Below are 18,291 nucleotides of genomic sequence, written 5' to 3' on the forward strand. Positions count from 1 at the left end.
ATTCCCTGCAGCCCTCACATCCTGGAAGCTGAGGTTCCATCGCACGGACGAAGACTGAGGATGACGGCGAAAGATGTGCTTTTGATTGTGTTTATTTATATGTGTTTTTATATTCAGGAAGGTAGAGGTACCGACACTCCTAGCTGTGAGGTATGCATTAAGACTACGAGAACAGGTAACCATATTTCCCAAACCCTAATTTGGCATTCACAATACGAATGTAAAGGAGAGGTATCAAGATGTAGATACCTAAATATAGACTATAGTGTGTGCCATTTAGGAGTAGGAGAACCTAAGTGCTTCAGTCCAGAGTATCAACCTCGTACAATTTGGTTGACTCTCAGGAATGGAGATCCTCAGGGGACCCTAATTAATAAGACGGTGTTAGAATCCGTACATTCTTCGGGTGTTCTGCTATTTGATGCATGTAAGGCGATATCAAGTGGTAGAAAACCGTGGAATGTATGTGGGGATCTTAGATGGGAGAGGACGTATGGGTCTAATGATAAATATATTTGTCCCAGTAGTAAAAATAAATATGTGAGTCCTAGATGCCCAAATAAAGACTATAACTTTTGTCCATATTGGTCTTGTGTGGGGTGGGCGACTTGGGGACAGACAGTAGATAAAGACATGATAGTGACTAAGTTGCCGACTAGCCCTTATTGTAAGTCTATGGAATGCAACCCAGTCCATATACTTATTAATAACCCCGACAAGTTCCTAGATAAGTATGGAAATTTATTTGGGTTTCAGATATACGGGACGGGTTTAGATCCTGGGACATTATTGTTTATAGGAATAGAGACTGATACGGTATCCTCCCAGACTCATCAAGTATACCATTCCTTTTATGAAGAGATGAGTATAGATAATAAGATCCCCCATAACGCTAAAAACCTGTTCATTGACCTAGCTGAAAGTATTGCCGGTAGTCTTAATGTTACCAACTGCTATGTGTGTGGAGGTACTAACATGGGAGACCAATGGCCTTGGGAAGCAAAGGAGGTAATGTCCGGTTCTGAGGCAGTTGACCAACTAATATCTACACAAGCCGATTATCATTTGAGTGTTAGAGGTAAATCTGAGTGGAGATTAAAGACCTCCATCATAGGTTATGTTTGCATAGCAAGGAAAGGAATAATGTATAATACTTCTGTAGGAGAATTAACTTGTCTAGGGCAAAAAGCTTATGATGATGATACTAAAAATACAACTTGGTGGTCGGCTTCAAATGTCTCAGAACCATCTAACCCGTTTGCTAGATATGCCAGTTTAAAGGATGTGTGGTTTGATTTATCCATCACATCTACCTGGAGAGCCCCAGCAAATTTGTACTGGATCTGTGGTAAGAAAGCCTATTCGGAGTTGCCACAGGACTGGGAAGGGGCATGTGTGTTGGGTATGCTCAAACCATCCTTCTTCTTGTTACCGATTGAAACAGGTGAGACTTTAGGTGTTAAAGTGTATGATGTGAATCATAGGAAGAAAAGGGGACCCTTAGAGATAGGCACCTGGGAAGATAATGAATGGCCTCCCCAGCGTATCATAGATTATTATGGGCCAGCCACGTGGGCAGAAGATGGTACCTTTGGTTATAGAACCCCAATTTATATGCTCAACCGTATTATAAGATTACAGGCGGTGGTTGAGATTATTACTAATGAGACCTCACAAGCACTCAATCTTCTAGCGAAGCATAACACCAGGATGAGGACAGCAGTCTACCAAAATAGATTAGCTTTGGATTACCTTTTGGCAGTAGAGGGAGGTGTATGTGGGAAGTTTAACCTGAGCAATTGCTGTCTTCAAATAGATGACGAAGGGCAAGCAATAGCTGAGCTTACTAGCCATATGGTTAAACTAGCGCATGTGCCTACTCAGGTATGGAAAGGGTACAATCCAAGTAGTTGGTTTGGTAGCTTGTATGAGTGGTTTGGAGGGCTTAAGGCAGTGGTAGGTGGAGTCCTACTGATTTTACTGTTGTGTCTACTCCTACCGTGTCTTATACCCTTAGTAGTTAGGTCTGTGCAAAGCCTGATAGGAAGTATAGCAGAGAGGAAGGCTGCTGCACAGATAATGGCGATATATAAGTATAAGGCTCTAGATCAAGGAGAACCAATGCAGGAAGATGAGTGTTAAAAGATTCACATCATAAGATAAGTCTGGTCTGGTTCATGGTAACCTGAGGTATATGCAAACCAAGGTTAAGTGATGCCTCAAGTAATTGTGAAATATCAGAGGCATCAAAGGGGGGAATGTGATGTAATTCCAGTAAAATACAAGTTTAGCAGGCTAAGATTGCCACAAGGCATATGTATGTATATGTGTTTGTAGTATCAGTTAGTTAATTACACGTAGCTAAGATACTGTTATCACTGTACTGACCAGGTGCAGGAATGTAAGAACTGGAATTACGCGTCCCTCTCCTTTGTATCAGATGAGCCACGTGGTTAGACCGGATGGATGAGTTTAGACTCTATTTATTAAATAGGTTAAGGGTATGTGTGGGTGTAGTTAATTGTGGGAGGAGCTACAGTGCTATATAAGGAATGTACTCTATGTATTCAGTACTCAGACTTTGCTGTATTTTGGTGACGCTAGTCCCTCTGAGTCCCGATCGGTGATCCAATAAAGAATCTCTTCCTTCCTGAAGAAACCTGTGTCCATCTCTCTGTGCTTGGCTTCCGTCAGTTTCTCCGGTATCAGTATGAGAAGGCTGTGAGTTTGAGAGTGTGAGTCCAATGAGAGTGCTAGTGTACGATATGCAAGATTGTAAGTGTTGTCTTTGAGTGACTGTGTTGCAAATAAAGATGGCGGGAGTGTCAATGAGTTATTGAGTGTGCGTCTCGATAGCATTATTTATTAACATTTACATTTTTAAAAAGTAATATATAAATGCTAGATTATTTGAACAACACTAATTACAAAAAGAGACTCTGTTGCTCACATACGCTTATTCTTTAACCCCTTAAGGACACACAACATGTGTGACATGTCATGATTCCATTTTATTCCAGAAGTTTGGTCCTTAAGGGGTTAAAAAAAAATATATATATTTCTATGAGAGTCTGACATAAATGTTATTCCTTACTTGAATTATTTATAAATTGTTAATTCGGAGATGTGGGGGTGACAAAACTAATATGTACTGCACATCCTGTCTGTTATAATAGCTGAATTGTAAAAAATTGCATTCAGTTCGGCTTTTCTTGACTAAAAATTGACAGTTCACTTTAAAGGGTAACAATGGTGCCAGGAATACAAACTAATTTTCCTGGTACTATAGCTTCCCCCACCGTCAGCCGGCAGGGGACACCTAATGAGCATGCATGGCAATGACCGTGCTTGCATTTGGATTTCCCCAGATGCTTTCCTATGGGGTTTTGGGTGCATAGCGTAAGGGCATCCAGTGTCAGGTGACCAAAAGTCACCTAACAGCCGGAAGTCGTTCTAGTGGATGTCTGGTAGACTGCTTTACATTTGGAATGCCAGAGGTTGTATATCATTCTGTCTATTTTAGTGATAAGTGAATCTATATTAATGCTGCTTTTCTCTCTCTCTCTCTTTAAGGCCCAGAAAGACGCCTGACTGGTTCTTGTCAAATGGAGAACTATTTTGAAGAAGAATCATGCAACCTGGATAAAGTATTGGATGAGTTTGAAAAGAATGAAGGTATGGTGCTCAAAGTGTTTGTGTATTGTTATTATTATTTAAAGCTCAAATATAAAAGTTCATAATGCATGATTTAAGGCTCTGTGGAGCCTAAAATTTGCCCTTATTTTGGTGAGGGGGTGAACCCACAAATAAATTTACCTTCTATATCCGGGAGTGCTGCCTGTGTTTCTCTTCTTTGAATGAGTTAATGTCATTCTAGAAAATGTTTAGAAAATACCGCATTACAGTCCCTGTCGATCTCTTTTGATTAGATTGGGATATCGGTGAAATTCCAAAGTAGGCAATGTGAGTTTTTCATAAAAGGGTAATTTTATTTTTTTTTTTAAATTGGTATTGCCATTTTAATTTAAAGGGGCACTTAAAGAAAAAAAATACTTAAAATGAATGGAGTGGTTTTGGTGTATAGATCATGCACTTGCAGTCTAGCTTATCAATTCTCTGCCATGTAGGAGTTAAATCACGTTGTTTATGCAGCCCTAGCCACACTTCCCCTGCCCACACTTATCCAGTCCTGCAAAGAGAGATCTAATGCTTTGTTGCACAGTCTGTTTAGAGGAACACAAACATGCACTCCTGACCCTATATTATTAAAACCACCATTTAACCCCCCCTACCCAAAGGTAAGGAAACGTATCTTATTTTCCAGAGCTGCTTGGGTCACGGGCTGGGCCTATCAGCATCTCCTAATAGAGATGCAATGAATCTGATTGAAAGCTGATTGAAAATGAAACCTACAGAAATTGATTTAACTTCTAAATGCCAGGGAGTCTGCAGGATTTATACACCAAAACTGCTTCATTAAGCTAAAGTTGGTTTGGTGCTTGGAGTGTCCCTTTAAGGGGACACTCCACTGCCCAAATACAAAATAGAAGGAAAAAAAAAAAATCAGTGTTTTGTAGCTAATACCCCAAATATAAACTAACATGCATTTAATTATGCTTTTCTTATTGGGTGTATATCTAAAAGCAGCTTGCAACAGCTGCAGATCACTTGTCTTCTGCCTCTGCAAACCCTCCCCCTCTTACCCCGCTCAAACTTTTTGTGACTGTCCAATCACACATCGAAGTCTTTGCAAGGCAGGTGCTCTGGGCAATTGCTGCCTCTTGGGTTTATCTCCACTGAGTTAACCAAACCAGGAATTAATTAGGTTGGATATCTGTTTGTAGCCGTTTAAGTTTATAAAAGTGTCACTTTCTTTTTAAATCTACACTTTTTGCAAAATGGAAAGAGGACACATTCTTCACACACTAAGCTTTCCTGCAAGCTAAAGTGATTTAACCCCTTATGGACCAAACTTCTGGAATAAAAGGGAATCATGACATGTCAGACATGTCACGTGTCCTTAAGGGGTTAAGGAGCTGGAGTGTCCCTTTAACTATTTTAAGATTCACAATAAATACATCGCAATTAAAGTAGTAAGAACCTCCCTCCCCTTTTGATCCTTTTCTTTAACAGCTGGTTTATTGGTGAATAACAATTCAGGTAAACATTCCAAATATGCCGGTCTTATTCTGTAAGTGGGGAATCGATTGCTACAATTGTAAACCACTCATAAGTGATTTTTGTTTTCCTCTACTTAATGCATTATTTAATTTCTAGGGATTTGGAATTTCTGTCCCTATTCTGCAGTTTACACCCCCTTTTCCTCTCTTGATAAGGACCTTTTCACATTCCTTTCTCTAAAAATATTTTCATAATCTTGGTGATCAGTTTCTGCTTTCTCAAGTAGAAATTCCTAAAACAAAGCAGCTCCTTAACGGACTATGTATACCTTGGCACAATAACAAACCTGATACCAACGGTGTTTGTCTGTCCCACATACAATGAATGTTCTATCACGGGAATCAGTGGCAAAGATATTCTTGTGTCATTGTTGCAACAAAGCAAACTTACCTGCTACAACTGAGAAACACCCCTTTCAGCAGAGCAGTGCAACATTTGTATAAGTGTGTTTTGCTGAACACAAGGACTGATGTCCAGCTAAACACATATAGGGAGTGTTTGCAACCCGTGTCTTTTATGTCTCTCTTCTCACAGCTAAATATACTGACATAAACATGGACATTTTGATGCGTTGGTTTGTATTTTTCCTTTTTTAAGTTTTGTGTTAATGTGAACTATTTGCCTTTCAGATGAGACTGTTTCTCCAAGGCTGTTGGAAGCTAAATGGAATCAGATCCTAAATCCCCCTTCACACCGACTGGCTGACAACCCAGTGCTTGACAATGTTAGCAAATCAATCATTGCCATTGAGGCTCAACTAAAAGACCGGTCAACAAGCCTGTCATCTCCTCCAAAGTCCTTATGTGAAAATGGAGAGATCATATGTGTGGCCCAATACATGCCCACCATGGTGACTGGAGACTCCAGCATGGAAGAGAGCAAACTGATTGATCAAAGTGGTCAGCCTGAAATTGTGTCCGGCACCCCTGCTGTGCACAACAGCGTGGAATCAGACTTTGCCGATGTTACGCAAAATATGGACTTTAACAAGAATGTTCTACTGGGAGATGGTCTGTCCCCTTGTAACAGTCCTACAAATCAGTCTCACATGGACACACTGTGTTTTTCTCTAGACAATGAGAAGCCCACCCACAATCAGTTAGTTGGCAAAAATAACAACCAACAACCAAAAGACTCAGATACTCACTATCTGGCATACATTAATGCCACTGCTAATTCTGAAACCAGTACTTGTTCCACTGCACAAACACAGAATAGTGTTAACACAAGTACAAATGTGGCTCTCAGTATTGCACACAGTGTTAAAGAGTTGAAAATAACACAGGAACCAGTTGAATCCTCAATGTCGCCTACACAAGACTTTTCCTCGTCCAGCATCAATATTCTCTATTCAGAGAATAACACAAAGGAATCATATTTTCAGTTAGAAAATCCAAATCTTATTATCAAGGGTACTATGGAGGAAGTTAGCATCAAGCAGCAGGAGAAACTGTCTCTCACTTTACATGAAGCCAAACAATCTAATAGCAAATTGGAAAGGGAGCCCTTTTCTGCTGATGTTGAACCTGTTTCAGATGAAGAGGTTGTGCAAAACAATTTAATCTGTGAGAGGAAGCATTTCACAGAACCATATGAGATTAATGGGAGCTACCACAAGACTAACAATATAGAGACCGAAGAAAAAAATCACAGTTGTCCCATCCGTGGACAACATAAAGAAATAGTGAATGCTAATGTCTTTTTAGAAGACCCTTGTATAGATGAATCGGAGGTGACTTTAGTCTCGGAGGCTGTCGGACCTGATGTCTTGATGTCTCTGAACAATGGGTGTGATTCCTATGGAATACAAAACCCCTCTGTAGCTCATAACCCAAAGAGTTTACCATCAAAAGAAGATTCTGTTACTGAAGAGAAAGAGATTGAGGAGTGCAAATCAGAATATTATTCCAGTGTTTACGAACCGCAGAGAGACGAGGAGGTCGTGGAAGCCGGAGTGCTTGTGCTAAATGCCAATGGTGACCAAATGAAAAACCACTTGCACAGCTTGTGCGGTCAGGGTCAACCTGTGCATGGGCAAACCTCACCAAAAAAGGCCAACAGCTTGCAACCTGTTAGTATCCCCTTTGGTGGAGCTCGCCCCAAACAACCAACTCACTTGAAGCTGCAAATCCCAAAGCCATTGTCTGAAATGTTACAGAGTGACCTAGTTCCACCTAATGCGGGCTGCAGCTCAAAGAATAAAAATGACATGTTAAACAAGTCAAATCAAGGTGACAACCTGGCTTCAGAAGCCTTTCGTGAGGAAGCTGCACTGCGCAGCCCAGTTACTGATAGTAATGGTGAACTGGGAGATTATAGGGGCCCTTGCAGCCCGTGCCTTGCTGTGTCCGCAGACAGTCCAGACAATGATCTCCTTGCTGGGCAGTTTGGGAATCCTGTCTGTAAGCCATTTACTACCCTAGGAGAGGTGGCTCCTGTGTGGGTCCCAGATTCTCAAGCACCGAACTGCATGAAGTGTGAGTCCAGGTTTACGTTTACCAAAAGGAGACACCATTGCAGAGCATGTGGAAAGGTACGTAGAAAGATGGACAGCTTCTTTTTCATGGGAATTTATCAGGGCAAATTGACTCAAGAAGTCTAGCATGTATTTTACTTTGTACTCGATCTGTCTTCTGTTTTAATAGAAATACTGGCTTAACTGTAATAATAATGATGAAGAAGAATAAACCCCCCAGAACCTATTGCTGTAGATCAATTTTAGAGATGTTTTGAGCAACCTGTTACCACAGGTCATGCCAGTTGTGTAATCCCGTCATCTTAGTCAGCTGACCGAGACTTGTAGGAGATGTATCCAGTTACATCTTGGAAGTTACTCTAGACAATAATGTACATTTTAAGTAAAAATATATTTTCTAAGATAAGAATCTATATTTCTGTCAGGGCTGTCTCAACCCAGTTATTAAGGACTCGTGTTTTAAATGGCTTTGAGGATTTATGCGTTCCACATTGAAAATAAAAGTGTGCATGTATTATAGCAACTCTGTGTATTTTTTTTTTATTTTTTTTAATTAAATACTTCTCTTCAGTTCATTCCCTGATTTATCCTTGCTCCATGGAAGATACCATCCTTAAGTCCTCTTTGGTGAGAAGAACCATTGATGCTCCAAGACTATGCCTTATTGAAACCTTTAAAATGTATCCAGAGCATATTTTCCAGATTTCCAGTATATGCACATGATGCTAGAATTAAAAACATATAGGTAGCTCTTGAGTACCTGCATGGGCTTAGGTCAGTTAAGAGGTGCTTCTGATGAAAGAGAAGGTCACTATGGCTTCAACAATCCAGAACATGTTTGAAATTATGTATTTACTTAAATGTCCAATTTTACAAATGTATTCATATAGAGGCAATACATTTTTTTTTTTTTTAAATTAGGACATTTTTCCTTTAAGGCAAGTCTACCATCTTTCCAAATTTGATGTTACTGGGGGTTTCTGACATAATTTAAAGGGTTACTCCACACATCATGACTACTATTTGATATGAAGTGGTCATGGTGCCTAGAGTATAGAAAATTAAATGTATAATAAATAACAATGTTGTTCCTGGATTTAGTTGTAATAAGAAAACAACCTCTGGCTTTTCTTGTTTAAATGCATATTGATAGCAAAACTCTGAGTACTCGTGATTAAATCTTGAGCTTAAAAGAATACATAATGTTATTTTACTCGTCCAGGGAATAGCAAGCATCTTATTAGGCTGGACGTTATACTATTCATACAATTTCCAAAAATGTGCAGAGTAAACTACTAGTCAAAGACAATAAAAAAGAATGATTTTAGAATACTTCCTAAAAGAAGGCAGCCATATTGGACTGTTGGACTTCTATATAATAATGCTAACTTATATACAGTAAGTGGCAGAAATCATGTCAATCAGAATCGGTGACTTGTTGAGTAGTCCTCTGGCTTCCTCCTTTGTAGGAAATCGGAAAAAGGTGCTGATTTGTAAAGCAAAAGTTAGCTAGAACCTTTAATTTTTTTTCTTTTTCTTCATCTGTACACATTAGATCAGTGATGGCGAACCTATGGCACGCGTGCCACAGGTGGCACGCCGAGCCCTCTCTGTGGGCACGCGACCACAGGTCCGCCATCACTGCAGAATAGGCGCCTGCCTGCCCGAAACGGCAGGCGCCTATTCTGCTTCCGGGTCGGGAGGCAGGAGGAGGGATCTGTGTAGCAGCTCCCCTGTCCTCCCGCGCGATGCTGTGTGGAGCGTTGCCGAGCGTTACCATGGCAACGCTCCACACAGCATCGCGTGGGAGGACAGGGGGAGCTGTTACACAGATCCCTCCCCCTGCAGTACTTACCACCACCGGACCACCAGGGATGGCTGTGTCCCCCCCCCAACACTTCATTGAAGGTAAGAGGGGGGTGGGATACTAACACACCACCCCTACCCCCCCAGAAGTACCCTTACCCCCCCAGCAGCACCCCACCCACCCAGCACCACCCCTACCCACCACAGCACCCTACCCCTCACAGCACCACCCCTACCCCCCACAGCACCACCCCACCCCCCCAGCAGCACCCTACCCCCCCAGCACCACCCCTACCCACCACAGCACCCTACCCACCACAGCACCACCCCACCCCCCCAGCACCACCCCTACCCACCACAGCACCACCCATACCCACCACAGCACCCTACCCCCCCAGCACCACCCCTACCCACCACAGCACCACCCCTACCCACCACAGCACCCTACCCCCCCAGCACCACCCCTACCCACCACCACCCCACCCCCCAGCAGCACCCTACCCCCCCAGCACCACCCCTACCCACCACAGCACCACCCCTACACAGCACCACCCCACCCCCCAGCAGCACCCTACCCCCCCAGCAGCACTCCTACCCCCCTGAAGCACCCCTACCCCCCAGCAGTACCCCTACCCCCCCACACACAGTACCCCTACCCCCCCACACAGTACCCCTACCCCCCCCACACACAGTACCCCTACCCCCCCACACACAGCACCCCTACCCCCCCACACACAGCACCCCTACCCCCACACACAATACCCCTACCCACACACAGCATCCCTACCCCCCCACACAGCACCCCTACCCCCCAAAGCACCCCTACCCCCCACACACAGTATCCCTATCCCCCACACAGTACCCCCCACAGCACAGCACCCCTCTCACACACAGCACAGCACCCGTCCCACACAAAGACACACACACACACACAGCACCCCCCCAAACACACATACAGCACCCCCACACACACACCCAGCACCCCCCCACTCACACCCAGCACCCCCCCACACACACACCCAGCACCCCCCCACACACACACCCAGCACCCCCCCACACACGCACAGCACCCCCACACACACACACAGCATCACCCCACACACACACAGCACCACCCCACACACACACACTGCACCCCCCCACACACACACTGCACCCCCCCACACACACACTGCACCCCCCACACACACACTGCACCCCCCCACACACACACTGCACCCCCCCACACACACACTGCACCCCCCCACACACACACTGCACCCCCCCCACACACACAGCTACCCCCTCACACACACAGCACCCACCACACACACAGCACCCCCCCACACACACAGTAGCCCCCCCCCACACACACACACACAGCACCCCTCATACACACACACAGCACCCCTCATTTACACATACAACACGCACCCCCCCACACGCACCCCCCCACACGCACGCACACCCACACACAAGCACACCCCCCCACACACAAGCACACCCCCCACACACGCACCCCCCCCCACACACGCACCCCCCCCCCCCACACACACACGCACGCACCCCCCCCCCCACACACACACACGCACCCCCCCACACACACAAGCAATTGCCGTGTTGGCACTTTAAGGAAAAAAAAGTTGGCATGTATTGCGGTTTGGGCACTCGGGCTCAAAAAGGTTCGCCATCACTGCATTAGATGATACACCTGCGATCTCTGATAACCATGTCACTGTATCGTAATTATAACCATTTAGGCTGCTGCAGTAAATCACCTTTTCATTGTTGTCTGAAAATGATTCAAATTGATAAAAAAAAAATAAGCGGTCGTAATTAAAAAAAACCCCTCTTGCCTGCTCTAGACCAGTGATGACATTGCCCTTGCACATATTTGCGGGCTACATGTTCAATAATACTTAGGATGCCTAAAACTAACAGTCTTCAGCCTTCTGCATTTCTAAGGTAACCAATCGGTGGACTACACCTGAGCCCACTGTGCGAATTCCACCCCCCTCCTCCCCCTCTTCAAAATAGCCAAAGATATTGCGCAATGAGTCTCAAATCTAGTGCAGTCTGTTTATAGCTTGCAAAGGAAAAAAAAAATTGTCATATTGCGCTGGGCACAGCTTGTAAATTAAAGTGGAAGAAAAAGTTCTGTGTATGATAATTGCGCTTATGGTTAATAAGGAATTGTATACATAAAAAGCTGCTACCACTCTTATGTGAGTTCCTCCCAAACTACACAAAAAAACAAAGCGATGAAGATAAATGTACTAAGTGGGGATCCTACCAGCAGTGCATGTAGTGGAGCGCTATACAATATTTACAAGATGTAACACACGTACCCTTATACAATAAGGGGTATCTTGTATAATCAGGACTTTAATAAACAGACACACTATGGTGCAATAAGGTTTTATATAAAAAATGTGGCAGGACAATAGATAATGATTCACTCACAAATGTAGAGCCAAACGGGATAGGCTCAAGTCACTCTCACAGTTGTGTTCTATGGTGACACTGGCCCTCTTCAGACTTTATGATGAACACACTCAAGAGGGAAGACGGTAAAACACAAGGAAGCCACAGCTTCTAGTGAAGTACGTAGCATAAAAAGGGACTTGTGCACAAACTATACATAAACTGCTCACCTTCTTAAGGAGCCTCAAACCTTGGCTCCAAGTAACACAGCTTGGTGTCTCTTAAAGGGGGACACTACCCTTCTTAATTGTAGAGGTATATGTTGAAGATGGCACCAGACAATATGGATAATAAAGTGAATATTTATTAATACATATAGTATGTTAAAAAAAATATCAATAAAAGGGGTCTAAAGGGCTGAATCTTCCTGAGACGCGTTTCGCCGCTATCAGTGACTTTTTCAATCCGTTATATAACTGATTGGTGTTTCTTAAGGGGGACACTACCCTTCTTAATTGTAGAGGTAGATATTGTAGTCTGAATTTTGTAATCGCGTACATGGACAGTCTCTCTCTTTCAGTCAGAACATAGTTTAGTTTTCTCTGTCTGCAGTGGGATTCCTTTCTCTAACCACCCCACATACGAGATTGTTTAACAGTGTGAATTTATATTTCTCAGATGTATCCCCCCCCCTTCCCTCTCCCATTGAGATGAATCCTGTTTGCTTTACCTACCCCGCCCTTGGTATCTTTTTTCTTTCTTTTTTTGCTATTTGTCTTATCTTTATACAATATTTATTTTGTATCCTTCTATATGTGAATATTTAATATTCTCTGCTGTACATGCTGTGTTTGATCCTGAGTGAGATATAACAATAAAAGAACATTTTCCTGTGATCACAAATGTACGTTTGCTGTGTTTAGATTTTTGGGAAGACTCAGACTGATGGGATTCCAAGATATGCACCTGCAGCTGCCAAACAGGGAACACTTAGACCCGGATTAAATGGGGGATATAGATCAGTGTTCTGGTCTTAAACCTGGTGCAAAAATGTCCAAGCTGAAGAATCACCGGTGGAATGTGTCATACTGGTTTCCACGTGGGCTACCACTTTGCAGAACAGAACACTTTGACCTTTTAAATCTCCCCACTGAGTTCAAATGTAAACAGAACCCTGATACTTAATGGTTTGTATTTAAAGCAACATTCTAAGCACCAAAACAACTTTAGCTAAATTAAGTGGTTTTGGTATATAAATCATGCAGTCTCACTTCTCAATTCTCTACATTTGCAGCAGGGAGACCCAGGTCATTCGATACCTGGTGCTGCTCTCTATCATATTTAGTGACCCTAAACTGACCAATGATCTGTATGCAGCTTTTTAAAGGCATTTAAATCCCCGTGGCTGAGTGGTTGTGCTCAGAGGTGGTGACTCTGTCTCCCCCCCTGGATCTCCCCATTTGTCCCTCCGTTGACTATGATTGGCGCTGAGTAGAGTGATTTGCAGGGACAGCATGCCAGAGCTGCAGCATTAGAGGGAGATCGTGTGTGTGTGTATATATATCTATCTATACCTATGGATAGTCAATACAATGTTAAACACAAATATGCACACCATTCAAGCCATAAGACTTGCGTTTCCCATAGAAATCACAAATTTGAAGTGATGTTTCTACTGCAAAGGATTCTGGGTGGGCATATACAAATAAGTTCATCAAAGAATCACATTTTGCATATACATTTTTGCATATATATATATATATATATATATATATATATATATATATATATGCTTATATATTCTAAGTTTGGTTTGGTTAAGACGTTAGACAATTGCTTCTGTCATTAATTGTTAAAGGGACTCTCCAGTGCCAGGAAAACAATCCGTTCAGGTTCCCTCTCCCTCCCACCACCAATCCCCGGTTGCTGAAGGGGTGAAAACCCCTTCAGTGACTTGCCTGAGACCCCCGACGATGTCCCTCGGCGGTGGTTTCGGGTCGCCGCCGCTCCTCCCCTCGATCACGTCAGCTGGCGGGGTAGACTGATCCTGCCCGCCGGCTGAGGAAACCTAATGCGCATGCGTGGCAATGCCGCGCACGTGCATTAGAGCTCTCCATAGGAAAGCATTGAAAATGCTTTTCAATGCTTTCCTATGGGGAATTGAGCGACGCTGGAGGTCCTCACACAGCGTGAGGACGTCCAGCAACGCTCTAGCACAGAAAACCTGTGCTATGAATCAGGAAGTGCCCTCTAGTGGCTGTCTAGTAGACAGCCACTAGAGGAGGAGTTAACCCTGCAAGGTAATTATTGCAGTTTATGAAAGTTGGCACCCAGACCACTCAAATGGGCGCAAGTGGTCTGGGTGCCTGGAGTGTCCCTTTAAGATCGGATTAAAAATTAAATATTTTCATGCAGGCTGTGAGTCAGATGCAGGGAAGGCTAGACTATCGCTACATAAAACAAAACACAAATTAATATCCGTGCCATATAATAGCTAATGTGTGACACTGCAGGGGCATGCTGTTTATCTTAGTTTGTCCCCTTAATTGTGTGTGTTGTTTTTATAAAAGTAATGTATATAACCTGTACAAATATCCATCTTCCCCAGGTGTTCTGTGCTACCTGCTGTAGCCTCAAATGCAAACTCCTTTACATGGATAAGAAGGAAGCCCGTGTATGTGTCACCTGTCATTCTGTACTCATCAATGGTAAGTGTAAAACGCATCTGTGGCTTAAATCCATGCTGTGTGTCCGTGCCTTTGGCTTATGGAAGGCAGCGTTTGCATTTGCATTAATCTCACAAAGCCTACAACTGAACCAAACATCATATATTTTACTGGAATCATAACATGACTTTTCTAAACGAATTAATGTTTTTTATTGCAGCAGCAATTAAGCATTTTATTTGCTAATCTTGAAAAACATCGGAAAATGAAAAAATAAAATGTTTTGCAGATCCTATCCTACAAAGCATTTACATTACCACCCAAAACCAATCATACAAATATAAAGCATCCAACCAACCCAAATCTTAGTTATAGTGCAGAAATGATTTGAGGGACTAGTTCATATCAGTATCTATTTCAAATATAATTTATCCCTTTTCTAAAATGCTTGAAATAAGAATTGATCTGTCATTTTAATAAATCCGTCATCTCCAAAACAATGTACCAGTAATATGTTCTGTGTCAAGTGGACAGAACGTTGTTTGTCTCCTGGTTTATTTTTGTTAGGACCTCCCAGAGTTGTTTTCCCATCTTTATATGAATGGGTATTCATGGGAGGATCTCTACAGGAAACACTAAATCACATTTTTAGGACGGTGTTTGCCAAGGACCTTTTAAAATGCTGTCATTGAAAAGCTCCTCCTGTATACAGTGGTATTCATTAAGGCCTTATGACTGGATTACTTAGAAGCCATCAATGTATTTTAGTGAATCTGTGACCTAGAGTGGTGTGCTGGATAGCCTTAATTATGCGGTACATCCTTTGTTTGATGATGGCCATTTTTAGTGTAGGACTCCCAAGCATTAATGTATTAGTATGCTCCAAAATTAATTGACCCCATATCTCTACACAAAGCACCAACTATCAAATATTTGAAAATTCCTTATTGATTTAGCTGTTATGGAATTATAAGTTTTGGAGCGGCCAGTGGTTTAATCATGTTTGGCAGTTCTCATTGAGAAGAGTGAGTTACCCCCCCCTCCCTAATAACTCTTCGTGTACCCCAGATTTTAGTGGTTCTTCTTATTTCACCAATCTTGTATTTTTTTTCCCCGGGGTTTTCGTTATTTCTGATGTCCACTTCTTGTTGCCCTGATTTGTAAAATTAAGAAAGCATGGAGCCTTTATTTTTGTGATCTACAGGATTTTCTTTTCAAAGAACACATTCTTGTGTTCTCAACAGATTCTGTGTTGATATAAGCCCCAGTATTTCACCATTGTTTTCATGGAGTCATTTTAAAGGTTAATATTGAGTGGCAGTCTTGGCCGGTTGGTGGATTGTGGTAAAAAAAAAAAAAAGGTGTATTTTTGTGTTTGTTCTGTAATCTCATAAAATAACCCCCAGGACCAAGGTGAAGATATGTCATCTACAAGTCTAGTTCGAGATTCCTGATAACTTTTATTTATTTATTGTATTTCATAATTTCATTGTTGGGTTCAGATATTTATGTTGCAATCCAGTATGGGAGTGTCACGGCCCACAGAATCGTATGGGAAGGGTTCTGTTTGATTTCTTAAGTTCTGTTCCTTCCAACATGGCACCGAGCATTTGTTTTAAAAAGCCTTTAACTGAAACTATGTGTAAACCATTTAATGGCGCATCACTACTTCTCTCAATTTTTATCCTTCTGTTAACATGCTGACCTTGGAATACAAGGTCCCCCCCCTCACCTCCCCTCGTTTAACCAACCATTTATTGTTTTTTGTCTTTTTTCCTCCTTTCTTTTCTAACAGGACAAGGACATTTGAAAGCGGTCCCAGATTTTATGCCAAAGGTAGTCCCACACGACAGCAGTAAAATCCTGGAGCCTGTTCGGCATGGTGAGATGTCTAAAATTCTTATTTAGGGTCACAAATAACTTTAAGAAGAGGGCTTGTATCCTGCACAACAATAAACAATCTATGTATTGGCAGATTCATGGTGGAGCTGAAATAGTGGTCATCCTCCTTTTTTATTTATTTATTTTATTTTGGTTAAAAGAAAAGAAGTGAAACACAAACATATCATGATCATAATTCTCCATAGTCAAGAATCACCCTTGTTGTTTCACCAACTGCAGGACCTCATCCTCCATGATAACTTACAAGCATGGGATACTTTGAATGGAATCTAAACACATACTGTTGCCCTGTGCATTACAGCTTAAAAGCCAGTTGCTATACTTCTTTAAACTCTAAGGGTAAACAAAACAAACAAAAAGACAATGGCCAATAAGCAATTTACCACCACTTAATACCCTATGTTAAACATTTAGCTTTCTGTTATGTCTGCGATATCTGTATTAGAGGGAAGGTTTGGGTATAAGACACAGTATCTTTTACATTCTTTATTTATGTTATGCAGTGATAAACAGACGGGCTTGAAGTGACATGTCCACAGGATGTAAAAATACATGAGAATAGACAGATGTATAATAGGACATTAGCGCGAAGTCTGCATTTTTTTTTTTTAAGGGTAGGAATTAAACTCAAATGCTCAGTGCGAATTGTAACTAGAGGGGTGATGACAACACAAAGCATGACACATGCACTGGCATTAATAATGAAACAATAATAAAACATTGTGAAAGCCAGGCACACTCAATACCAAAGAAGAAATATATTCTAATGAGGCTAGGCACTCAATACATTGGGCAGAATTCAAAAATTGTAAGTACAGAAGACAATATAAACATGAAGAGTACAGGCTGGGTATTGAGTGATACTGGAACAAACTCGTTTTCCTGGCACTATAGGGTCCCACTCCCGCTTGATTTGAAGGGGTTAAAACCTCTTCAGCCACTTACCTTTCTCCAGCGACAGGCTCCCTCTGCGCTGGGGAACTCTCCTCCCTCTGCCAATGTCAGCGCGCGCCTTCAAACCGCCCATAGGACAGCATTTCTCAATGCTTTCCTATGGACGTTCAGCGTCTTCTCACTGTGATTTTTCACAGTGAGAAGTGCGGAAGCGCCTCTAGCGGCTGTCAGTGAGACAGCCACTAGAGGCTGGATTAACACTCAGTGAAACATAGCATTTTCTTTGAAACTGCTATGTTTTCAGCTGCAGGGTTAACACTAGACGGACCTGGTACCCAGACCTCTTCATTGAGCTAAAGTGGTCTGGGTGCCTATAGTGGTCCTTTAAGCATGTTGTGCTACCCGGAGACTGCCTGTGATTGGGATCAGGCTGGTATATAGACTGCTTAAGGATTAAGGCAGGTTAAATTACACATACGATTTAATTCCACTGGGCACTGATTACAACGAACAACGTAAGTAGAGAGAAGGACAGAAATCCCTGTATTAAAGACATAATGGTGACTTGAATGAAACCGGATCTCTGCTCTGCAAAGCATCTGCGGTTCATCCGACGCCGACAGGTCACCATGGAGAGGACAGCTCCTCGCCAGGACTGTGGTCCCATCCCTTTCTCACTGGACTGTGCTGATTCTGCTGAGTGCCAAGCTGCATGAAGTGGTGCTTGTGCCCCATGTCCATGGATCCTTTGTCTCAGGGGTGCAGGGTCTTGTGCCACCAGGGCTCCCCTGACTCTGGTACCCTTATAGGTATATGGTCGGCAGTCTAGGCGTTGCTCAAGGCGGGCCCCTGGCCCAAAAGAGGAACAGGTTATGGGATCAGGTGTTATAGTTGTTGGTGTAGTAGAAAGGGTGGGTAAGTACCTTGGTTTGTTTGCTGATTCGATGCCAGAATGCCTGGCAG

General features: G+C 42.7%; 1 protein-coding gene across 4 annotated transcripts in view; it reads left to right on the plus strand.

Moving 5' to 3' along the window:
• The window catches only part of ZFYVE9 (zinc finger FYVE-type containing 9), a 74,787-nt gene that overhangs the window by 34,956 nt on the left and 21,540 nt on the right, over positions 1-18,291 (plus strand). For 2 of the 4 annotated variants that reach the window (XM_063427823.1, XM_063427825.1), the window contains exons 2-5: positions 3,580-3,675; positions 5,811-7,714; positions 14,475-14,574; positions 16,328-16,414. In XM_063427823.1, the coding sequence (XP_063283893.1) occupies positions 3,606-3,675; positions 5,811-7,714; positions 14,475-14,574; positions 16,328-16,414 (2,161 nt within the window). In that variant the 5' untranslated portion in view covers positions 3,580-3,605. Of the gene's footprint in view, positions 1-3,573; positions 3,676-5,810; positions 7,715-14,474; positions 14,575-16,327; positions 16,415-18,291 lie in introns of all 4 variants that reach the window. The other 2 variants (XM_063427824.1, XM_063427826.1) reach the window with 2 other exon arrangements.

This window comes from Pelobates fuscus, chromosome 7 (assembly GCF_036172605.1).
Source record: "Pelobates fuscus isolate aPelFus1 chromosome 7, aPelFus1.pri, whole genome shotgun sequence".
NCBI classification, from domain to species: domain Eukaryota; kingdom Metazoa; phylum Chordata; class Amphibia; order Anura; family Pelobatidae; genus Pelobates; species Pelobates fuscus.